The 24,742-nt window shown below is 35.5% G+C and overlaps 3 protein-coding genes, 1 long non-coding RNA gene and 7 other non-coding genes across 15 annotated transcripts in view; 10 read left to right on the plus strand and 1 right to left on the minus strand.

Moving 5' to 3' along the window:
- The first annotated feature begins 1,424 nt into the window (after positions 1–1,424).
- On the plus strand, positions 1,425–5,732 carry LOC125264569. 5 transcript variants are annotated; one of them, XR_007184096.1, is made up of 14 exons: positions 1,448–1,529; positions 2,057–2,098; positions 2,657–2,703; positions 3,133–3,178; positions 3,367–3,414; positions 3,614–3,665; positions 3,856–3,905; positions 4,081–4,130; positions 4,325–4,351; positions 4,554–4,581; positions 4,820–4,881; positions 5,071–5,114; positions 5,278–5,323; positions 5,497–5,732. It is a non-coding gene; the product is annotated as an uncharacterized LOC125264569 (long non-coding RNA). The 5 variants fall into 5 exon arrangements; XR_007184097.1 differs by lacking the exon at positions 2,657–2,703 and having other exon boundaries at positions 1,425–1,529; XR_007184098.1 differs by lacking the exon at positions 2,057–2,098 and having other exon boundaries at positions 1,510–1,529.
- On the plus strand, positions 2,755–2,824 carry LOC125265974. Its single transcript, XR_007184400.1, has one exon. It is a non-coding gene; the product is annotated as a small nucleolar RNA SNORD27 (small nucleolar RNA).
- LOC125265973 lies at positions 3,943–4,007 on the plus strand. Its single transcript, XR_007184399.1, has one exon. It is a non-coding gene; the product is annotated as a small nucleolar RNA SNORD29 (small nucleolar RNA).
- On the plus strand, positions 4,182–4,250 carry LOC125265975. Its single transcript, XR_007184401.1, has one exon. It is a non-coding gene; the product is annotated as a small nucleolar RNA SNORD30 (small nucleolar RNA).
- Positions 4,626–4,752, plus strand: LOC125265941. Its single transcript, XR_007184375.1, has one exon. It is a non-coding gene; the product is annotated as a small nucleolar RNA SNORD22 (small nucleolar RNA).
- Positions 4,922–4,994, plus strand: LOC125265940. Its single transcript, XR_007184374.1, has one exon. It is a non-coding gene; the product is annotated as a small nucleolar RNA SNORD31 (small nucleolar RNA).
- Positions 5,145–5,216, plus strand: LOC125265976. The gene has a single exon (XR_007184402.1). It is a non-coding gene; the product is annotated as a small nucleolar RNA SNORD31 (small nucleolar RNA).
- On the plus strand, positions 5,357–5,424 carry LOC125265978. Its single transcript, XR_007184403.1, has one exon. It is a non-coding gene; the product is annotated as a small nucleolar RNA SNORD31 (small nucleolar RNA).
- A 726-nt stretch (positions 5,733–6,458) lies between the features above and the next one.
- On the minus strand, positions 6,459–11,373 carry arl2 (ADP-ribosylation factor-like 2). Its single transcript, XM_048183984.1, has 5 exons — positions 11,133–11,373; positions 10,840–10,950; positions 8,889–9,051; positions 8,660–8,740; positions 6,459–7,556 (listed from the first exon to the last, which is right to left on the minus strand). Exons 1-5 carry the CDS (start codon positions 11,195–11,197, stop codon positions 7,422–7,424), a joined length of 555 nt encoding a protein of 184 aa, XP_048039941.1. The 5' UTR covers positions 11,198–11,373; the 3' UTR covers positions 6,459–7,421.
- Positions 11,374–15,871: 4,498 nt separating this feature from the next.
- batf2 (basic leucine zipper ATF-like transcription factor 2) lies at positions 15,872–20,206 on the plus strand. The gene is made up of 3 exons (XM_048183986.1): positions 15,872–16,889; positions 17,130–17,234; positions 19,512–20,206. Exons 1-3 carry the CDS (start codon positions 16,758–16,760, stop codon positions 19,848–19,850), a joined length of 576 nt encoding a protein of 191 aa, XP_048039943.1. The 5' UTR covers positions 15,872–16,757; the 3' UTR covers positions 19,851–20,206.
- A 1,030-nt stretch (positions 20,207–21,236) lies between these two features.
- ppp2r5b (protein phosphatase 2, regulatory subunit B', beta) overlaps positions 21,237–24,742 on the plus strand; it is a 35,030-nt gene continuing 31,524 nt past the window's right edge. The window contains exon 1 of the mRNA XM_048183987.1: positions 21,237–23,027. Coding sequence (XP_048039944.1) covers positions 22,832–23,027 — 196 coding nt within the window. The 5' untranslated portion in view covers positions 21,237–22,831. The remainder of the gene's footprint in view (positions 23,028–24,742) is intronic.

Below are 24,742 nucleotides of genomic sequence, written 5' to 3' on the forward strand. Positions count from 1 at the left end.
AAATGCTTTATTAATACATATAACCTACTGTAATTCATGATTAATTCAGGTAGTTATAAAACATTTAGAAGTCATCAGTTAATTTTTGTGAGCTCATCCAAAAAAAAGATACCTTCAATGCCCTGTAGATGGCGATATTGCTTATTTATATAAAAAACAAACTGCTTCAGAAAAAGTTAGCTGCCATGAAAAATGTAATTTGTAATTGCATTACTCATCACAAATGTAGTGGAGTAAAAAGTACATTTACTTGCTCAAAAATGTAGTCAAATAGAGAGTAAAAGTTGCCAATATCTTTGATACTCAGTACAACTACAAAGTAGCCAAAAAGATACTGAAGTACAGTAACTAATTACAGTTACAGTTACTCAAGTACTTTACACCTCCGACAATATCCCATGCAGTATGCTCAATACTACTGGACTATTTGACTAATGGGGTGGGTCATCTGGGTATTTGATGCATGCATAAAATGGGCATACTATGCACTGTATACATACTCCTTATGTAGCCCCGCCCCTTTTCAGCGTTGCGCTCGTTGTCTTTTGACTTCCGGTTTGTATTTCCACAGCGATATTACGTTTATGAATGAACTGCTCGTTTTAAAATCTTCCCGATCTACTGACATTTGTTAAGACATATGCTTTAAACATAACAATGCTCATGATAACTTTCATTAACTCTACAACAAGTAAATCCACTTAACCATCTAATTATTCTTTGACAGCGATGCCATAGAAATGTACAGAGCTACCGCAAAACGGAAGTTAAAAGACAATTTCATAAAGATGGCGGCGCGCTTGTTTCTCTGGTAAATAAGGTCTATAGACTAGCCCTCTTTTTGTGTAGCCTACATTTCAGCAATGTTTTTGTGTGGGGTCAAAATCCCCCGAGGCATCACCGATTGGGTAAAAATGTTTACAAGCATTTTGAAAACTCTGTAACACAAGATGTAGATGTTTATGAATTATTCTAATAAGTACAATTAGTATATTTTCAGAGATGTCAAAGTAGCTTTGGGGACCCCATACAGTACATCAGGGTTAGACTAGAGTGAGTAGCATTGCTATTTCCAAGTCTAATGTACGACTCTTGTGTCGGTGCAGATATGATGCCATCTAGTGGAAAATGTGAAGCTTGGAGGAAAAAAAAGAGAGTTATGATTTTCATATACTTTACAAACTATCACGGAACAAAGCGCACTAGTTCTACACCTATACTTATGTGCAAGCACTACTCAAGTGTGTTATATGCTCACATTAGTACATTGTTTTGCCTCTCACTGCCTCATCTGCTGCATTTTGCAATTTAGAATGTGTATTATGTGCACAAGAATCAACAACATTTTGTGCAGTTACAGTTTATCTATTTGTTTAATTTTAATGCACAAGCAAAAATGTATGCTGGCGCTTTTAATATAATCCAGTAACCTTATTGGTTGTTGTAAAATGGGCGTGGATTTCACATGTGACAATAATAAAAAGCGACGAGACCTTCAATTCGTCCATTTTGCTGCAGCTTCGTCTTTGGTAAGGTGTTTTACTCTTCTTTTGTTAACTGAAGTGTAGTTGTTTTGTGTGTGTGTGTTTTTTTTTTTAATCGCCCTTTTCTACAGAGGACCTCTTTTATAAATGTTCATTTGTTCTTTGTTAGTATATATTTAAAGGTTTATTTCAGTACAGAGGCCTTTAGCAGACATCTGCCGGGTGTTTGCATTGCAATCCATTTCCTCACGAGCCTCTGAATCTGAAGCCATCCTGGCTCACTTATTGCTATTATTGAATGTTTTACATTTTTTACCAAAGTTTATTTGTTGCCATATCGCATTTACCGCATATTTGCTATTTGGCTTGCTTTTTTCGACTTTGGCGAGATCTCTCAGTGATGATAATCTTCACAGACCTGTACTGAAACACTGTGATTGCATCTTTATTTATCTGAAGAGAGATTTGCACTGAACTTCGCATGATTTGCATTTGATTTATATTAGTAAATCTTGCGTGTTCTGAAGTTTCGTATGGAAACACGTGTCTCAACTGCGTCTCTTCTTTTGCAGCCATGACTGCGACGAGCACGAAGTCCCGGGGATCATGGGATGGTAAGTTCTGTTGTAGGTTCATATCTTAAAACATGCATAGTAGAGATCGACAGATATTGTTGACATTTCATGTATTTCGGCCATTTTCTAATTTGAATGAATAGCATTAAAGATATGCAAAATATTACATCAACGAGCTTTACTTATGAGTGCACAGTATATTTGCAATTGGCACTCATGTGGACCTGATTTTAAGGAATTCAACGAAGTAAAGTTGTTGATTCCAACAGATTATTTGTGCATGTTTTATAACTTTATGCACACTTGATAAGTGACTTAAACTTGAAGGAGGTTAAGTGACAAATGAAATGGGATTTTATTAGGATGGTCTAGACTTTTTTTTTTTTTTTTCTTTTTTTTTTTCTACCACACCAAGAAGCATCCTTTGTGCAGTGTATGCATTTAGGCATCCAGTGCTACTGTGATGGCTTTTGAATTCTCTCTTCCTGAATTGCTATGATGTAAATGTTCTAAGCTGAGTAGCATTGGACATCAAATTTCTTTTGTTAGTTAGTTTGTGAATGCAGGCTCTTGTAAAGAGACATTTTGTTTTTGCAGTTTCCATACATTTTACTGGGATGAGGCAGAGGCCTGTTAAATTTGAGGTACATTTTCAAGTATTGAAGGTCCCCCCCCCCTTTTCATTAGGCTAAATATTTAAATGATGATTACAAAGACAAGCATATGTCTGAATTGCATTGATGTTTGCCTTTTTATTCTGATATAATGTGGATGACTTGTTCAGTTTAATTTGGCCCACTTCCCTATTGAAACCTAAGGAGAGCTTGAATGAAATGATCCACAGTTCTATTAGTGTTTTAGACTGTCTACCACACCCAAGAAGTTACTGCAGCATTTATGTGCTGAGTGCATGCATTTAGGCATCCAGTACTATGCCTTTCAAATTCTCTTCCTGAATTGTTCTAATTTAACTCTTAACTGAGTAGCTTTGGACATCACACAGCCAAGTGTTTTAGCATTGCTTGTGAATGCTTTTTTTTTTTTTTTACAAGAGCCTGTATTTGTTTTTGCAGTTTCTATGCAGTCTGCTGGGATGAGGCAGAGACCTGTTAAATTAAGGTAAGTTTAAGCATTGAAGGTCCTTTTTTTTTTAAATTTTGGGATAAACATTTAAATGATGATTTTTAAAGACAAGCATATATCTGAATAACCGTGATGTATGCCTTTTTACTCTGACAATGTAAATGGCTTTAAGTTAAGTCATCACTTCCTTGTTGCAGCTTTTTGAGAAACTTGTTCTTTTTAAGGTTGCCTGCACATCCTTGGATTGCATGATGTCCATAGATGCTGTATTGGTAAGTTTTACAAAATCAAATTTTAATTGGCTTCAAAATTCTGCATTGTCTGAAATGATGAATTTTTAACAACATAACCGGACGACAGATTTGTCATATGGCGTTCTAGTCACCAAAGTCTGATCAGACCATATGACTTAAATGCTACTTTTTGAACCATATTGGTTGGTTTCTGTGCTTACGGTGCTTATCTATCTAGGTGGGTCCCACTTTTGTCCTGGTGGCCATAGCGTGGTTGTCGTGATGATCAGGTGAGCTTTATTTTTGAAGTGGTGTTTGCTTAAGTCATCTGAGAGGATGAACGGTTTATACCGTTAAATATGTGGACGGCATTATTGCTCCATGGCATTATAGTCACCAAAGCACTGATCAGACCATGTTTAATATGGTGATTTTGTTTCTCTGTAGTGTAAATATTAAGCCAAAACCATTTGTGTTTAGGTATCATCTGCACAAAATGACCTTTAACCAAGGACTGGCATCTTTCAGAGGTAATTGTATTGTTTTAACACGTAGTATTTTGCACAATCTCTGTGATGAAGATACTTAGCTCACTTTGAACCCATGTGAAAAGTAACGAACAACTGAGAGATTGATGGATTTTGTATCTATTCTAATATTGTGTGAACATGTCAGACATTGCCCCTCTTTTTTTTTGCTCTACAGGAATATTGTTTGTCCGACACTAAGTGGGTCAAGTCCTTTAGTGGTACCAGGTAAGGTTGCTTGCTGTTCCCATGTGCTTATTAATATTCAGTCCCTCTGTAACTAATGATGATTTACTTTGGAATCTCGTTCGTCTGAAATCCTGTTGATAAATTTTATTACTGATGTTACATTTACATGTGTTATCTATATTGAGTGGTTTTATGCATCAAATAACGCCCAGGTTTGCTTTTGCTCCTGAAAGGTTGCACACCTGAAGTAGTCTTAACAGGTAAGAATGTGCTATCTATATTAAATCCAATTACAAATTCTCTAAGTTGCACCTTATTATAATCTGTAACCTATGATGATTTTGTAGTCTCGTTCGTCTGAAATCCTGCTGATAAACTGACATACTGATGTTACAGAACTAGCATTGTTTCTCTGCATGTGTGCAATACCCATCTGAAGTGCTTTTCTTTTCTTCTTGCTAGTAGGTGCTACCTGAAGTCATCCAAACGGGTAAGAATTCAATCCCAAATATGTAACATGGCAAACCCATTGTCCTTTTATGATGTAACTTGCACACGTCTTACGCCTTGTGTCAATACCAGAACCTGAAAAGGTGAACCCACTGGTGTTACCTTGGCAATAAGGGGATGATCCGTTGGGGTTACCAACAGTCTGAGAAGGACTAGTTTTAGTGTAGATGAACTCTTTCCTTTTGTGCCAACTAATTTAGTTTCTTTATTTTATGCAGGACTACAGTGGCAGTTCTGTGCCTACCCTTGGAAGTTCTGTACCCACTTCATACTGAAGATGGTATGTGCTTCCCTGTATTTTTGACTTAACCTATTGAACAAGTAGGTGTGATGATGTGAGATTACCGCCCCAGTCTGATTTTAGCTGACTGAATGGTACCCCTCTGACCTCAGTAATTGACTTCACTTTAAATTTGTACTTTAAATGTGAAACTTTATTTAAAACAAGTCTGTCTCTCCTCTCCCTCAGGTGGTTCCATGACTGGCTGATTAAGGATATTGTCCTGTGTACAGGTACCTAAAATGCATATTTATATCCATTAGTATGGATGTGATGAGTTAATTACCGCCCCAGGCTGAAAAGTCATGACTGATTGGTAACCCCTCTGATCCATACTTCATGTCTGTCTTAACTTTTCTTCTTCTTGTGCTTTAATTGTTGCTACTGTCTTTCCAGGTTGCCCCAGTTGTAACTTAATGCTGGTGTTTTGTTGACCTTAAAGGTTTGTGGCTTCATTGTTTGAGTTCATTTTATTTTTTTAACTGATGACTTCATATCGCCCCAGTCTGATGTGTCATGACTGATTGATAACTCTGATAAATGTAATGAGTCAAAGGTACTGGTTTAAGAAGTTGACTTGTACTGACCTCCCCTATTTTCCCCTCTTTTTCCCAGGTCACTTAAATGGCATCCAGGGAAAAGCTGAATTGTGGATGAAACCTTGATTTGTTGGCTCCTGATTTCCTATAGTATGCTGAATTGGCATGTTTAAGACTGACAATACAAATGCTCTCCCCACCCCATTTTGTACTTGTAATAAAGTCACTTGCTAATGTATTACTGCTTTTTGGGAAGTGTCCCCTCTGACATTTAAGTAGTTTGCTAAATAAATGGATTTGCTCAATTTCAAACTAGTCTTCACCTTTCATGTTTACAAGGGTATTTATCGGTTAACTAAATTGAAAGGTGACACCTTTACAGTAGTCAATTCGCTAATGCTTTAGGCAACATGAACCAGTAATAGGATATGTAAAATACACTAAATTACTATTATACACTTATTCAACTTGATAATGCTGTTATGTAGATGTTTAACCCTTACAGTACATGGAAAGTTTTTGAGGTAACACTTAACCATAAGGTTCATTAACATGAAGTAATGAACTGCACTTATACAGCATTTACTAATGCATTAATCAAAGTTATTGCACTGTGATCTAACATTGACAAACTATGAACTGTAACTTCACTAATGTTAATGAAGATTAGTAAATACAGTAACATGTTTAGTTTATACATCAATGTTTAATGAACCTTGTAAAGTGTTACTGTTTTTGGTGTTCTTGATATTTCATTAGCTTACAATAAAATCTTGATTCAAGTTTATATTTGAACTAAAGGAGCTAAAACTTACAGCATACAGCTTCTCATGAGGTTATCTACAGTTTAAAAAGATTTCAGTGTTCTGATAGTATAATCCAAATGAACTGGGTTCATGATATAAATTCAGTGGCTAGTTGAGGCAACTGCCCTCCAGAATCAAAAAGGCTGGTGACTGACCTGTAATTACTTCAAGCAGCAACAGTAATAAGAGGAGCAATTTTAATAACCAGATTTGTCAAGGCAGAGACGTGTACTCTTGGCAGATGTGATGCATCTTTATTGTACACACCTGAACAAGTGGTGCTGAAAAGTACATAATCAACTTAAAGGGATAGTTCACCCAAAAATGAAGCACAAATGTCATTATTTAGTCACCCTCACATCACTCCAAACCTGTAAGACCCTCATTCATCTTCAGAACACAAATTAAGATATTTTTGATGAAATCTGTTTTTCTTATCCTCCATAAAAAGCAACAAAATTACCACATTCAAGGTCCAGAGAAGTAGTAAAAACACTTGAGACTAGTGTTTCAACCTTAATGTAAAGCCATGAGAATACTTTTTGTGTGAAAAAACAAAAATATTTAATAATATATTCAACAAATTTGTCTCTCTCCGTTAATTCTCCTACACTATTATGCTGCAGCAGTTCCAGGTTCTAAGTTAGAACACCGGATATGTATTGGCCGGCTCCTGCATCAGCATCACACGCATGCATCGTGCCGCTCGCATGAACAGCATTGTCCAATACTGAGCTGGCGTTCTGACGTAGAACATGGAAGCACTCACTTCATAACATTAAGGTGGAACCACTGTAGTCACATTGACTATTTTAATGATGTTTTTACTACTTTTCTGGATCTTGAATGTGGTAATTTTATTGCTTTCTATTTCTCTCGGATTTCATCAAAAATATCTTAATTTGTGTTCTGAAGATGAAGATCTTGCGGGTTTAGAGCGGCATGAGGGTAATTAATGACCGAAATTTCATTTTTGGGTGAACTAATCCTTTAAAAAATGGCTTCCATTTCCAACCATTTAAAGCAAGCAGCTTTTGTCTGTGTGTTTTTAAAAACACACTAAACCTGTTAATACAGCTACATTGACTATCTTAAATAAATTTAAGATGCAGTTGTTTTCCATACATTTGCAGTCCAACAAGATCCTTCTTTATTGTCCATTCTCTGCAAATCGGAGATTTGAACTTTCAGTTCATCAATCAGCTGTAAAGATCCGAGCTGCTATATCATCAAGCAGCCAGTCCACACCTGTAAGCAGGTTCTCACCCGTCACGGCACTGCATCCCACTATGCACCAGTGATGGGTCTTAATGTCATCAAGGGCTAAGACCTGCACAGATAAAATTCAGAAAACAAGACCTTACTTACTAATTACAGTAATGCAAGTCAGGTTCATAAAATTACAAATGACTAGGGCTGGGTATTGACACAATTTTCATGATTTGATTCGATTACTATTCACATGCTTTAGATTCGATTTCAATTCGATATCGATTATTTTGGATGTAGTATTTCAATTACAGTACATGGCAAATTTTCTAGAAGAAAAAAATCTCTAATGCTGTAAACTACACACGGGAGTCAGTTGGTACTACTATAATAATATTGAAGCTTAATTTATCTTATTTATAAACAAACACAAATTACACTCAATGATGTTTTTATTATAAATAAAGTTTAGAATTACATAATCATATTTCAACTCCATTTCATTTTTTTGAAATATAAACCTTTAAATCGTGGCTGTCATAACTGATTTATTCAAACATGCATTAAATATTGAAGAACATTATAATGAATATGTAACGGTGCATAGCTATATTTATCAGAATGCTACTTTCTAGAGTTCACTTTTCTAGCTGACTAATGAGTTTATGGTCACTGAATATGGTTTTTCTGAGGTAAATGTGACGTTACGTGACATTGTTTACAAGTTGTTTTATTGACGTCTTTCCAAGGTTGAAACACTGAGCTATGACACGAGACATGATACGGATTTCGGTAAGTTGTACTGTATATTTTAACATACCTTCAGATGTTTATTTCACGCTGTAACCGGTATTAAAGCGGAGGAGAGGATGTTCACATGCGCTTCACGCTGCCACTTCTCTGAGGTGCTACAGTGATCTGTCACGCCACATTAAACAGCGCCAAAATGGTATTTATTTTTTGAATATCATTAAAAGATTGACGTCATTTGAAATCTGAGACTTTGCTTCATATCAAATGTAACAAAGCACAAAGATTATCGTGATTAATTGGATGGGAGGCGCTACATGTTCTACTCATTCATCAACTGAAAACAGACTAGACTAACCGTTTCCTGGGATTTAAGAATTGATATCAGTTCGTAAAAATGGGAATCAATTAAAATCGAGAAATCTATATTTTTTTTACCCAGCCCTAAAATTGCCTGTTTAACTGAAGGCTCACCTCTCGAATGGCATCTTTTGATAAAGAACCAGGTAAGTCCTGTTTGTTGGCAAAAACTAAGAGTGTGGCTCCTGCTAATCGCTATTCAAGAGAAATTAAAAATGAATCAAACTCATGTAATATCATATTAAGTGTATAGAGAGACTTACACATTACATTTTATCCAATCATTTAATATTAAACACTGTAAGACATTATTAGGTCCAAATAAAGATATTGGTCATCTCACCTCCTCTAGTAATAAAGTACTCAGCTCTTTCCTGCAGTCCTCAAGTCTCAATCTGTCAGCACTGTCCACCACCCACACCAGTCCATCTGTACTCTCGAAATAATTCCTCCAGTATGATCTCAATGACTTTTGACCACCCACATCCCAGATATTCAGCTTAAACCTAGTCTCAATGTGAAGAAAAAGAATCAAACACAATGTACTTGGGAATTATTGCGGTAAATACAGACTGTTTATATTCTCCTGGGACCCGGGAATAGACTTCTGCCCTCTGTGGTGGACATTATATTTTAGTGATTTAGTGATCAGTTTTGGATGTCCTGTAGAGAGCACATTCAGGGCTTTGCAGAGATACCAAATTTTTTTATTGGTTTCGCCATGAAAACAACAACAACTTCTTGGTCTTTAAATATGACTGAAAATGAACATTAGCACTCTTATGGGAATATGATATTTTGTAATTATCATTTAAATCGGATTAATTTTCAAATTGTTTGTTATAAATCAACATCTCAGGAAAATGTTATGGGGTTTCAAATCAAAATATGACTTTCTGTTACTAAACAGGGCATTGTTTTCATACATGACCTCTGTTGAGGACACCAGGACTTAAAGGGTTAGTTCACCCAAAAATGAAAATTCTTTCATTTATTATTACTCACCCTCATGCCGTTCCACACCCGTAAGACCTTTGTTCATCTTCAGAACACAAATTAAGATATTTTAGTTGAAATCCAATGGCTCAGTGAGGCCTTCATAGGGAGCAATGACATTTCCTCTCTCAAGATCCATAAAGGTACTAAAAACATATTTAAATCAGTTCATGTGAGTACAGTGGTTCAATATTAATATTATAAAGCGACGAGAATATTTTTGGTGCGCCAAAAAAAACTAAATAACGACTTATTTAGTGATGGCCGATTTCAAAACACTGCTTCATGAAGATTCGGAGTACAATGAATCAGTGTGTCGAATCAGCTGTTCGGAGCGCCAAAGTCACGTGATTTCAGCCATTGTCAGTTTGACACGCGATCTGAATCATGATTCGATACACTGACTTCATGAAGCAATGTTTTGAAACCACTGAACTCACATGAACTGATTTAAATATGTTTTTAGTACCTTTATGGATCTTGAGAAAGGAAATGTCATTGCTCCCTATGGAGGCCTCACGGAGCCATTGGATTTCAACTAAAATATCTTAATTTGTGTTCCGAAGATTAACGAAGGTCTTACGGGTGTGGAACGGCATGAGGGTGAGTAATAAATGACAGAATTTTTATTTTTGGGTGAACTAACCCTTTAAATCATGATTATCAGGCGTTTTAAGAGATACAACAAGTGAATAGGGAAATAAATTATATATAAATATTCCTATTAATTATTAGATATTGTTATGAAAATGTTGCCAATTATTACTCCCATTATTATACTTTTTTTCATTGCATGTTGCTTCAAGAACAGATTAATATGCAAATTAGATACAGTGTATAGATACATTGTGTTGAATGGGAAAATCCATGTATGACTATTTTACCCACATATTGCATAAAATTAAATGGTATATCACTTATATCTTTCATAACATAATTGAGAATCATCTTTATACAAAGTTTGGTTAAAAACAATCCTGAAGCCTAAAAATTAATTGGTGATTAAAAAATAAATCCCATTGTTTTTGCCTATACATGTAATTTCATGCCATGTTATTTTCATGTTATATGTCCACTACAGAGGAGGATATATATATGAATAAAATATAATGTTTCAAAAATGTTATTTTTTATTATTTTTCTTATGCTCTTTTTTTTCCTGGGTCTCAGGAGGATACATATTCAACAATTAGTTTAATTAAAAATCTTCAGAGACCTTTAATAAGGTAAAATATAGCATCTTATGACGCTCTCAGCTTCGTGCTGATGCATAACAATAAATTAATCTTCAGTCATACCCTCTGTGCTCAAGCGTCACTATATTGAAGCCTAATGTTGGAGAGATGGTGCTGACATCTTCCCCGTTGAACTTCTTCAGGATGGTTGTTTTTCCAGCATTGTCAAGTCCACTATAAAAGCACAGTTAAGGGCCACAACAGTCTTCTGCGTCACAGCTGATAAAAACATTACACTAAACGAGCCTTTCTGAGTAAACGACAGTCGTGCATCGCGTAAGCTGATTATATACACTTAAAAAATACAAACATATGAAACAATGTGATATGAACATTTCAGTTCTATGAAAAGATACAGCATCAGTAGACGCATTTCACGCTCCTTGTGCTTCATCTTCTTCAAGATCGTCAGTAAACCCATCGTTGACGTTTAAATGTAAACACTGAAGTGGTCTAAAACCCTAAATCGCACATTAACTATCGAAATGCATAAAATATAATTTCCTAAACATGCGTATTAGGGCAAAGCCATACTGGAAACGAGGAAGCGTAACACACACATTCAAGTCTGACTAGACAGTGCGCAAGTGTGATGTTGAAGGCATATGATTGGTTGTTCTAACTGTCAATTATACTTGCGCTTTTTCTATTGGCAAAGGAGAACCGCGACAAGGGCGTGTTCGCGTTTTCGTAAAATCTGTCGTTTCTATAGCAGCGCCCCCTTATGTGCGTATTCCAAACATGTGAGCAACTCCATTAAAAAGCCCGATAGTATCCAAGTAAGTTCATCTCACTTACTTTTGTCTGTCTGCTTGTATGATCGGTTGGTCAGTCATGCTAGTTGTGCATATATTTTTACATTATTTATTATCAGAATGAGCTTTATTGCTAATATGTTTACACATGGAGGAATTTGTCTTGGTGACAGAAGCTTCCAGTGCACAGACAGAATGACAGTGACAAGACATAATAAAAGTAATATAAGTTAATAAAAATATATATAAAAAATACATAAGTATGTACAGGTATGTTATATACAATAGAATGAAATGTAAATAAACGTAATTAATAAACATAAAACAGACGATAAAATAATAATTTACAAACAGTCACATGACTGAACTTCATTACAGACCTGTCAAATTTTCATAAAATTTCTTCTTCTTTAAAGAATAACAACAAAAATATGTGAACAAAATTTACGTTTTGGGCACCCATGATGCATATCCAGCACCTGCTGCTGTATTTCAGTCACTAAAAACAGCGAGATACTTAAAACACAATCTTTATGTAATGTAAACAATCTTTACATGTATATCCATTACTAAAAAATAGCACTGAGCTCGTCATAAGCAAGTATGTGATTTTTTTTTAAATTATTATTAAAATAAAATAACAATTATGTCATTAATTACTTTTTGCACTTGCACTTTTTGCACTATTTACACTTTCAGTGCCCAGAAACATATTTAAAACAGTTCATGTGAGTACAGTGGTTCAAACTTAATATTATAAAGCGACGAGAATACTTTTAGCAAAACCAAAATAACATCTTTTCAGCAATATCTAGTAATGGGTGATCTCAAACACTGCTTCGAATCTTTTGTTTCGAATCAGCAGGAGCGCCAAAGTCACATGATTTCAGCAATTTGGCAGTTTGACACACGATCCGAATCATGATTCAGTGTTTTGAAATCGCCCATCACTAGATATTGTTGAAAAGTCGTTAATTTGTTTTTTGCTGCACAAAAAATATTCTCGTCGCTTTATAATATTAAGGTTGAACCACTGTAGTCTCCTGAACTGTTTTAAATACATCTTTACTAGCTTTCTGGGCATTTGAAAGTGTAAATTATCTTGCTGGTGATGCAGGCCTCACTGAGCCATCGGATTTCATCAAAAATATCTTAATTTGTGTTCCAAAGATGAACGAAGGTCTTACGGGTGTAGAACAACATGAGGGTGAGTAATAAATTACATTATTTTCATTTTTAGAAAATCCAGAACATTTTCAGTAAAAGTACACATTAAACAAGTTCATTCATTCTAGCACAGCGTAACACTCCCAAAATGGACAAAAACAGGAAGAAAGAAAGAACAAAAAACAAACAAACAAAAACAGCAAAACAGGCATCAATCACGGTACATGAAAGATCTCGTCATACTTATTTCTTCAAAAAGTATGTACATTTTTTATTGTTAATTATTCTGAGTGGTTTGAATAAGTGTTCTACTTCACATATAGTAGAATTCTAGAATACAATAGTAGATTCTAAAGATTTGTTTTGGTTTTCAAAAAAACAAAAAATATCCTTAATGCATAAATTGCAGTTCATATTAACTTTAGAAAAACAAAACTCAAATAAGCAAGTGTGTGATAAAAAAAAAAAAAAAAAAAGGTTCTATGGCTATGACATCACTTCCGGTAATGTGGTACACCATATTCAACCTTGCAGTGAACCGTGATGGTAGGTAAAATGACATAGCATTCTGAGGTGAATAATGTTAAGGTTATATAATAAAAAATAAAAACTCATTGATCGTTTGTAATTGCTATATATTTTGCTGTAGGATGTAATGGTGAATCAGAATGTTTAAAAATCACATTTATATTAATCCTGTTTTTTTTTATGCGATTTTGACACTGTCTCAGTTTGCCAGTAGCGTATTGTTAAACTGGGATAGGGTATTACTGGCAAACTGCGACAGCCATTCAAGTCATTCTAATGGGGGAATTGAGTTCCCTTTTTATATGTCCCTCATAAATTTAGTTAGCTAGCTAGATATTTCAACAAAAATGGACTTAAACTGCTTATATTGCCTAAAAAAAAAAAAAAAGAAAAAAAGAGAAAGATTGAGGGTACAAGCTTGGATGGCCAGGACATTTCCAAAGCCAGATATGGTGATGAAAATGATCCCAAGAAGATGAGGATTGGATCATGTGCATTGTTTGCAAGGACTGGCTCCATGAGACATGTAATAATAATAATTTATTTTTATTATTATCAGACATGTGGTGAGGAGAATGGCCTCCTTGAAGGCGATTAGGCATTCACTTGCACTGGCTGTATTGACTTGTATTGTATGTGTACCGTACAAAAAAGCAGAAATGAAATTTAGCCTGTGTGAAATTAATTAGCTTACAAGAAGAGATGTTCATTAAGGTTCCTCTTTTTAAAATTTAAATTTATATAAATTAAACCTAATATGGGTTATGTGCAATCTAACTTCCGTATTCTGTAAAACGGATCAGATCGCTTCCGGTTTAGGTCTTTTGCATGTGCTTCATGAAAAAATTTGCTGTTTTATTCAAGATAACTTAAAAGAGCAAGCAAAGATGAGCATAACTGATGTCCCCCGCATATGCAGATTGATATTTAAAAGCTTAGAAAATAGAAAGGGGGGTGAATCTGCTATACCTGCACCCCTCCTTAAAAGAAAATTATGTTTATTATTGTTGTTGTTTATATTGTAATTGTGTCTTAATTGTGGCCTACACTTGAATAACAATTGAATGTGTTTGAAGTGTCCCAGTTTGCCAATAAAGGTGTCCCAGTTTGACAAATTCAGAACACACCTCACCAACAATGATCAGCACACAGGCGAGATGAGCTCAGAATATAAACTGTTAAATATTTTCTTTATAATGTTTTTTTTTTTTTTTTTAATGGAAAAAACGCTTAATGAGAAACTGTGTTCTGTTTATATTCTGGGTTCATCTGCTTGCCTGTACATAGTATGTATCATCAACAAGGTGCACACTGAACTTGGTCCCCCAATATTACCTTCTTACTTCATTAGTACTTTGTACAGACCTGCTAAAAATCACTGGTGGGCAATGGAGGAAAGCCTGGTTTTGCCCTCCAGGTAGGCTTTCCTATAAGTGTGTGTCATGTGAAAACTATGAATAGCATTAGAAAACATTTAATATGATGGTAAATAACAAGAGAGAGACAGAAAAAAAGAGTAAGTTTATTGCAGCATAGTATGCTTAAAGGATTAGTCCACTTTTAAATAAACTTTTCCTGATAATTTACTCACCCCTGTGTCATCCAAGATGTTCATGTCTTTCTTTCTTCAGTCGAAAAGAAATTAAAATTTTTGATGAAAACATTCCAGGATTTTTTTCCATATAGTAGACTTCAATGGGCACCAAACAGTTGAAGGTCAAAATTAGTTTCACTGCAGCTTCAAATTGTCTACAATTTGAAGTCACGTCAAAGGTCAAAAGTCACGTCCTCAGGTCAAAGTTTTGAACTATTTTTTATATGCAGTATGCTAGTATATAACAATTAGTTCAAACTTTGACCTGTGGAGGGCAGTAATACACTTAGCAGTGTCTACACTGCCGGAATTGTAATAGAGAAGAAGAAGAGAGCTAGTTCAAGATGAGAATTTATGGTTAAAACTTATATAATTTTCAATTTTTTTCAGAAAATGAGCAATGGTTTCTCTAGATAAGACCCTTATTTCTCATCTGGGATCATGTTAAACAATTTGAAGCTGCAGTGAAACTAATTTTGACTTTCAACTGTTTGGTGCCCATTGAAGTCTACTATATGGAAAAAAATCCTGGAATGTTTTCATCAGGAAGCTTCGGAGCGTTATGAATCAGTGTATCGAATCAGCGGTTCGGAGCGCCAAAGTCACGTGATTTCAGCCATTGTCAGTTTGACACGCGATCCGAATCATGATTCGGAAGCTTCAGAGCGTTATGAATCAGTGTATCGAATCATGATTCGGATCGCGTGTCAAACTGACAACAGCTGAAATCACGTGAATTTGGCATTCCGAACTGCTGATTCGACACACTGATTCATAACGCTCCGAAGCTTCCTGAAGCAGTGTTTTGAAATTGGCCATCACTATATAAGTCATTATTTTGTTTTTTATTGGCGCACCAAAAATATTCTCGTCGCTTTATAATATTAATATTGAACCACTGTACTCACATGAACTGATTTAAATATGTTTGTAGTACATTAATGGATCTTGAGAGTGGAAGTGTCATTGCTGTCTATGAAGGCCTCACGGAGCCATCGGATTTCAACAAAAATATCTTGAACGGCATGAGGGTGGGTAATAAATAACAGAATTTTCATTTTTGTGTGAACTAACCCTTTAAGTATGGAAATAATAATATATATATATATATATATATTTTTTTTTTTTTTTTTTGATGATGTGGTATAATATCTCATTTTTATAAACAATTAATTGATGAACACTGTGATCTAAAATTTGTAATTGAATAGAATGTTTCTAAGTTGTCCATTGGCTTTCATCCAAAGAGAGAAAAAAAACCTTACGGTAAATACCTTGTTTAGTCTGTCTCGAGTCTGTGTTTCCCCCTCTTGAACTTGCAGCCCTTTTGTTTGCAGCATAGATGCTTATCTATTCAACACCGTTGGCCAACCTTTTGCCAATGAAAGACGTGACTTCAAACTCGTCTTCCACCAGACCCTTAACGCTGCTAAATTATGCTTGTAAATAATTTGTATTAGCCCACACATTCATTAGCCTAACACACATAGTAAAGCCTGAATATCCCACACAGTTCCACCACATGAATATCCCACACAGTTCCACCGGTTTGGACTTCCTCTAGGAATTCCCAGTATTGGTCAATGTAGTGCGGGAAATGAGCAACCCAGTTACGGGCATCGATGTGCCGGAAGCGATGATCTCCAGGCTCGACTCCGCTAACCGGGTCATTTAAAATAATTCGAAACCGAAAACACTCTAGTCCACCCCTCTGTTGCGTCACCTCATTCCACCGCCCACTGCTTACATTAAAGACCTCCGAGCAGTTTAAATCATGACCAGGCACTTAGTTCTGCAGACTAGGCTACAGTTGCCTCCACATTCTATTAACTTCATTCGAAGAATTCATTTTGAATTTTCATTTTCATTTCGAAGAATTTTGTATATTAGGCTACGGAAATATGACAAAAGACTGCTGATTTATTCTGAAAGTATACATGCAAGCATTTTGTTCTGATTTAACTGTCGATGAACAATCCGTGCTCTTGGAGATGCCAGCTGCTGTCATGGACAACTTTGACCGGGGAAGTCCTTTCTCGCAAAGTGATTCTCAAAGTCCTCAAGACTGGGTAGGGAGTGAATTCACTTATTTAATGTAATTGTACTATGTATGCATAGAATGCTCTTATTACAAGCAATAAAATATTTAAAAACAAATATTTATATTTATAATACTTATTTTTTGTTTAAATCATTTCACAGTTATTCTCCAAATATATATTATATCCTAATATATATATTAAAAATGTTTATAAATAAAATCTATATATTATAATTCATATATATGATCTGATGATGTGTATCCTCAGAGCACGCAGTCAGATGGCCACACGTACCATCGCAGAGAGAAAAACAGAGATGCAGCTCGCAAGAGTCGAAGAAAACAGACAGAAAAGGCTGACACGCTGCACGAGGTCAGTGGCATTTGGGACCTTTCACACACTCTCTCTTTCTCCTTTTGAATGTGTTACTTTTGCTTTGTTACAACTTGTTATCTTTTTATATCTTCAAGTCCTCACATTTGCTGTGTATATCTTTTCGTTCACGTTACTCACACAAACACAAATATATATCTTATTGTAATTGTCAGACACATAACCTATCCTCTTATAATTACTTGGAATCATGAATTAATGTGTCATTATCATAACCTTCAGCAGAATGTGTGTGTAAATGTTGCAGGTGTATGTTTCTGTAAAGGTTATTTTTTGTGTGTTTGTTAATGATTACTCTGTATTCTCTCTGTGTGAGTTTGTGTGTGTGTGTGTGTTTAGTGTGTGTGTGTGGAGGAGAGAGGAAGCATAGTATTGCACAACTTCAGTTCAGAGCAGGCATTTCTGGGAAACACATTACATGACTGGGACAGCTTACAGATTAGTTGCGCTAGCGCCAGACTAGTTATTTCACTTTGCAATCTGACACACCTTCATTTTCACTTTCATTTTCTCTTCAGATTATGTGTAAATCTTGGACTTTCCCCTTTTTATCCAACCCACTAATCACTCCCTTTCCATGTGTTTTTCTATTTTTTTTTTTAAACAATTCGTTTTATTTTTTCCCTCTGAACTTTTGTACAGTGCACAGCATAAACAAGCACACCCCCTCTGAAACTTCTGAAAGTCAGCAATTACTAAATTTCTTAGAAGACATGTTAGGCTCTTTAGAGATATAATGTTCCAGCAAGTCAATTATTTGGTAAGTTTAAGGCAATGTTTGATCAACAGGTAAGTATGTTGAACCAAACCATTTAAAGAGAAGTAATTTCTTGACAATTAAAAGTGTTATATAGCCCACTGAATCATTCTCAGACTTAATGCTGACAACAATGGAACCACTTGGGAGAGAACTGTCAGGAGACTTATTTCTTAGCACAAAAGAGGACAGTGGTACAAGAGGATTACCAAATCATTGTTTTAAGTGTGAAAATAGAGCAAAAGTAACACAGAAATTCAAAAACTATGGACTCGTGGACAAGGCCCCTGAAATAATCAGGCCTTCATTTTAAGCTTTCATTTAGTGATGAGGGATTTTTTTTTTTGCTAGACAAAGAGCAGGAGAAATACCAAGCGAGCCAGAAATATCTCAGAGCCAGCAAAAGCTATGAAAAGAGTGACTGTTTATCTCACAGAATAAGATGCAGCCTGCAGAAATGACATGTATGGTTGTTGTTCTCACTGGAACTACCTACTGTAGCCAAAGCACAATAAAGTCAGTTAGCCATTTCCAAAGCCCATATTTACAAAATATAGATTCTGGGAATCAATACTCTGGTCTCATGAGACCAAATCAATCATTTTGGATCTTACAGCATCCAAAATGTTATGGTTTTGCTAGAGGAGGAGTACAGTGAGAAGTGCCTGGTTCCCACAGTAAAGTTCACTGGTAGTAAAGCTCTTATATCTGTAGGGATGTGTGAGAGCTGAAGGTGTGAGGGAGTTGTGCTTTATCATTGCTGTCATGAATTCCCACACCACTGTGTAATTTAATACACACAAACAGAAGATGTTACCCTTTCCTCATTCTCTGCATTGTTGGGCATTTTTTCAACATGACAATGAGGATATGCATTCTCCCAAGGTGAAAAACCTTCTGTGGACATGTATTGCGCTCAATCTTAGTACTCTTGAGCCCCTGTGGGGGATTCTGTAGAGACGAGTTGAGCAACACTCCCTATTAAAGATCAGGGCATTTAAGAAGCTCATCATCCAGGAGTTAAACAGGACAGATGTGACAATTTGTCATGGACTTGTACACTCCGTGCCAAGAAGGGTCAGAGCAGTATATTCAAAATTATGGAGGGCATACTAAGTGTTTGAATATACATTTGTTGAATTAAATCTATGGTGTACTGATTTCTGCAATCCTTAATTTAAACAAATTTGGCTAATTTACTTATTTTATGGCTATTAATGATATATATTTCTCAGTTTTTATTATGTATATGTTTAATGCATTTTAGTTTTGTTTAGTATTATCATTATCATTTTAGTATTTGTTCAGAGGAGGTGTACTCATTTATGCTGTGCACTGTATGTGGGAAGAGCAGTTCAGGTGAAATCTATTTTAAACTACTCACAACTACTCTGTATTTTACTGTGCTACATTTTCTTTTTTACTTCGTAACTTCTGCATTTCAGCTGAATGCATTTATTGCACTGTTTATAAACTCTTATTTTTTATTTTTTACTTAGGAACTCCAATCTCTAGAGCAGTCTAATGCCGCAATCCGAAAAGAAATCGCTGAACTGGAGAAGGAGCTTAAAATGTACACCACTGCTTTGGAACAACATGAACCTCACTGCACTAAACCATGTCCATATGGACCATCAGTTGGTGTTCCAGCAGGTCCATCCACAGCTACACCCTTTACCTCAGATTCCAACTTCATCCCAGAACTCAACCCCTTTCCGGACCTTACATTGTTACCAGACACTAATTCAGTGGATTTGCCTCTAACAGGGCTCCTCGACAGTTGCGATTGGTCTCCTTGGGACACATTGAATGGGAATGGGTGCCTACAGCAGTTTTGAGGTGCAGTCAGTTACGTTCTTATTTGGTGACCAGTTTTACACACTACCACATACTGCAAACAGCTCTTTTTATTGTGTTCAAATACAAACGGTGCTAAAACCCACAATCCATTAAGGTGTGAATATGTTGTATATTCTAATTTATTTAAACAATACTTACAGATGTCAAGATTTATTTTTACATGTAGCTATATTTTAAAAATGGGCATTATTTTTTAAAATGTATTACAAGACCACAACCGAATGTTGGGCTAAGGTATTCCTTACTTTAATCCATTTTGATTTTGTGATATTTGATTTGTGATTGATATGAGAGTTTTCTGTTAATGAATAAATTATATTTTAATAATTTCAAATGTTATTTATTGAAGTATTGTTCAGTGTCACTTACTGCTGTCCACATAAAAGTCATTCAAAAATACATTAAAAATTAATTTCTTAAAAAACATGAGATACTACACCACTTATGTTTCAATAGCCTGTTTTTAATTTCTGAATACTTGTGGGGCTTACAGTAGAAAATGTATGTGTACATATATATATATATATATATATATATATATATATATATATATATATATATATATATATATATATATACAGACAACATACATAATAATAATAATAATAATAATAAACAAAGATATGACATCCAAAGTATGCAAGGTAGTACAACTAGATCTCTTTTATCAACTCCAAAAGGTTTTAATTATATTTTGCTACATATAAAAGGTATTTTAAAGTTTTTGAAGTGTCAAAAGGTCATTCGGTTTAACAATCCAAAGGCCAATACAGCCACTTCATTTGTGATTAAAATATCTTAAATTGTAATAAATGTACCGTTCAAAAGTTTGGGGTCAGTTTAAAGAAATTAATACTTTTATTCTGCAATGATGCATTAATCTGATCAGAAGTAAAGACATTTATAATGTTACAAATGTTATTTAAAATAAACAGTGTTCTTTTGAACTTTCTATTCATCAAAGAATCCTGAAAAAAATATTGTACACAAATATTTTATACAATCATACACAATAAATGTTATATATATATATATATGTGTGTGTTATATATAGGCTATATATATATATATATATATATATATATATATATATATATATATAAAACACATATAAATATATATATTATTTTATATATAAACATTTAATATATATATATATATATATATATAAAATTAATTTTCACACAGAAAACCCCCCCAGATATTTTGATATTTCTGTGAGGAGGAATCTTCTTTTCAGGTCATATGATATGAGTGACTCAAAAATTCATGATATTTACAAAAAAAAAAAAAAAAAAAAAAAAAAAAAAGAAAAGAAAGAAAAAAAAGTTTTGTGTATTATTGATGGTTAAACATTTACATTTTAGATTCATTAAATCATAAATGTATTTAAAAAATTTATTTTAAGGACTTGATTTTTAAAACAATTATTTATGCTCTTTTTATTTTCTTATTCATCATTAACTCATTTATACACTTGAAAATAAGTCAGTTTATGAATCCTGAACATTTCTGTAAAACGAGGCAAATCAGTCTTTCTCTGTGGTACAGCAGGGGATGGTCTCTCGATGGCCGAAACGCCCATAGCATTCAGCATCACATTTAGTGGTCTTTTAGGTAGGTCAGCGACACGTCGTCGGTCGACTGGTATGACAAAACTCGTGTTCGGAGAATACTCAGCGACGGACTGAACAAAAATCAGCGAACGCGCGGAATAATGAACGAATGAAGCAAGAACAATGGCCAACCTGACAGTCCCAAAACACCGCGGCTAACAGAGACTGTGTCAGCCAGTGAGGGAGGGAGAGAGAGGGAGGAGAAGGGAAGGGGCTGAGGTAGAAAACAGCTGTCTGATAAAGATACGGATGAAATAAAAACAAATAGCACATATATGCTCGCTTAAACGGTGAATAGAGCAAACGGTATAGCCATAACATCGCGACGTCTAGAAGCGGGTCGCGCAAATGTAAGATGAGTAAATAAATAAATAAGAGCGCGTGAGCGTCATCTGCAGTGTGTGTAGCATCTACATCTACTTGCACCACCTGAAGACAACGACCGACACTGACTGCTGCTGGGAAATAAAGAAACGGAGGAAAAACAGCAGAGAGGAAGGGCGACGGACAAAATCAGCGAGACTGTCAACGTCCTTGTGATATAGAAGTAATTGAACCTCCTTGTATTTGAGGGAAGGAGGTAGAAGGGGGTATCAGTGCTGCAGCGGCCGCCGCGATGCTTTACACATGTAGGCACGTTTGAAGCAGTTCATCCCCGCCCTGTGTGGATCTGACCGAACCGAACCGACTGTGCAATTACGGATTTAATAGCAGGACACTGGAAGGCTCTGAAAAGGACTTAAGGTGCAGAACTGGTGACTGGTAATATGACGATAACATTTAATTAGTAAGTGTTGCATTTGTACCTGTGTGGAGGAGATAAATGACGGGATTTTAATCGCCCATTTGTTTTTCAACATGGATTGATTGGGCCATTATCACTGGATAGAATCATTATTACATCCGAGTTTTAATACAGTGCCGCTTTATGCCTCTAGCCTATAAATATTTAAATAAAGACCAAATTTAGGCCGATGACTTTCTAATGACGACAGTACGGCAGAGATGTCTTTATTGTAGAAACATATGTTCGCAACTCATGAAGATATAGACAATTACATTCACCCTTGTGCTTATTTCCGTGTCTAATCTCGTATTTTTTGGGGGGGTTTAATGTAACACGAGCGAGAGACGCGTCAAAATTGAACACCGATAGATTTTACGTTACTCTGTCTACAATTTTGACCAGGTTAGATAACTTCTGTCTGTAGTAGATCCCTGCTTGGATCCCTTCAATCCAAGAAAAAATATTTCTGACTCAATAACAAGGCGCTTTGGGTGCCTATTCTCGCCACTGGCTTCCTTCCTCGAACAATCTTCTGTCGAGAACCACCTTTGCAGCGATGGAGACCCCCACGAAGCTACCTCCGTCGAGCCCATCATCGCCGACTACGGGCTTCTCTGTACCGAGCGCGGAAAAGGTAGACGGCTTCCCCCGCCGCTCGATGCGCCGTGCCCGGCAGCGACGGTCCCACAGCTCCTCACAGTTCCGCTATCAGAGCTCCCAGGTGGAGCTCACGCCGCTGCCCTTACTTAAAGGTAGGTTGCTTTATATGGTTTGTTTTTAATGACTTGTTATTTAGCAAGTAATGAGAATAATAATTCATTCCCTAATACTAAAATATACTATTACAGCCATTTTGGTGAATTCATTGTCTTCTTGGGCATCATTGAGAGATGTCATGGTACCTCCATAAGGACTCCAACTGTAACTAAATCTTCTGAGGAGCACAGCTAGGCTCAGCAAAATTCACTTTAATGCTTCTGTCATTCAAGGGTACATAATGCACACATTTTCTGACTGAACTTCTGATATATACTGGAAATGAGCGGTTGTAACATTAAATTCAATGCAACCTGAATATCTTGTGTTGCAGAAAGGTAAAGGGATAGTTCACCCAAAAATGAAATTTATGTCATTATTTATTCACCCTCATGTTGGCATTCGTTCATCTTTGGAACAAAAATTAAGGTATTTTTTGATTGAGGTTTTTATCTCCCATAGAAAGCAATGAAATTACCACATTCAAGGTCCAGAGAAATAGTAAAGACATCGTTAAAAAAGTCGACGTAACTGCAGTGGTTCAACCTTAATGTTATGAAGTGAAAAGAATACTTTTTGCGTGCAAACACAAAACAAAAATACCAATTTTATTCAACAATTTTTGTTTCCAATGCAGTGGATGCAGTGTTTACATTCGAACGCCGGCTCAGTATTGGTCGACGCTGTTCACGTGAACACCACGACGCATGCGTGTGATGCTGACGCAGGAGCCGGCCAATATAGAGTCAGCGTTCGGACGTAAACACGAAAGATCTGCACTGCGTTCATTGCGTCGACTGCATTGGAGACAAAAATTGTTGAATAAAATTGTTATTTTTGTTTTGTTTTTGCACACAAAAAGTATTCTTTTCGCTTCATAACATTAAGGTTGAACCACTATAGTCACGTTGACTATTGTAACAATGTCTTTATTATTTCTCTGGACCTTGAATGTGGTAATTTCATTGCTTTCTATGGGAGATAAAAAATATAAATATCTTTATTTATGTTCCGAAGATGAACGGTCTTGCGGGTTTGGAATAACATGAGGGTGAGTGATTAATGACAGAAATGTAATTTTTGGGTGAACTAACCCCTTATTTAAGTAACACCAAATAAGATTAGATGTATCAAAGTAACTCAAATGAATCTATTGCAGTACTAGCTACCATGACAGTCGACGGGAATTGCAGGAAAGAACAAAATGATCATTGCAGTGGGATTTGCATATATTAATCATTAAGTACAACATAAACCATAGTATCTGGTTCAAAAACATAAAACACATAAAATACCATTTTTAGTTAATCGTAGTCCCATGCAAAGCTTGCTGGGAAACGGAAATCTCTTGTGCAGTTTTAATTAATGCTAACGAAAATGATTAATTAAGTCCAACACAAATGCAATAAGTAAGCTTCTGTGTTACAAATTAAAGGCATTTTCCCCCCTTAAATGAAAATTCTGTCATCATTTACACACCCTCAAGTTGTTCCAAACCTGTATACATTTCTTTCTTCTGCTGAACATAAAAGAAGATATTTTGAACAGTTGATGGACACCATTGACCTCCGTAGTATTTTTTTTCCATACCATGGAAGATGGGGCCCATCAACTGTTTGGTTACCCATATTCTTAAAATTGTCTTTATTTGTGTTCAGCAGAAGAAAGAAATTCATACAGGTTTGGAACAACTTGAGGGTGAGTAAATGAT

Source organism: Megalobrama amblycephala, linkage group LG3 (genome assembly GCF_018812025.1).
Source record: "Megalobrama amblycephala isolate DHTTF-2021 linkage group LG3, ASM1881202v1, whole genome shotgun sequence".
Classification (NCBI taxonomy): Eukaryota; Metazoa; Chordata; class Actinopteri; order Cypriniformes; family Xenocyprididae; genus Megalobrama; species Megalobrama amblycephala.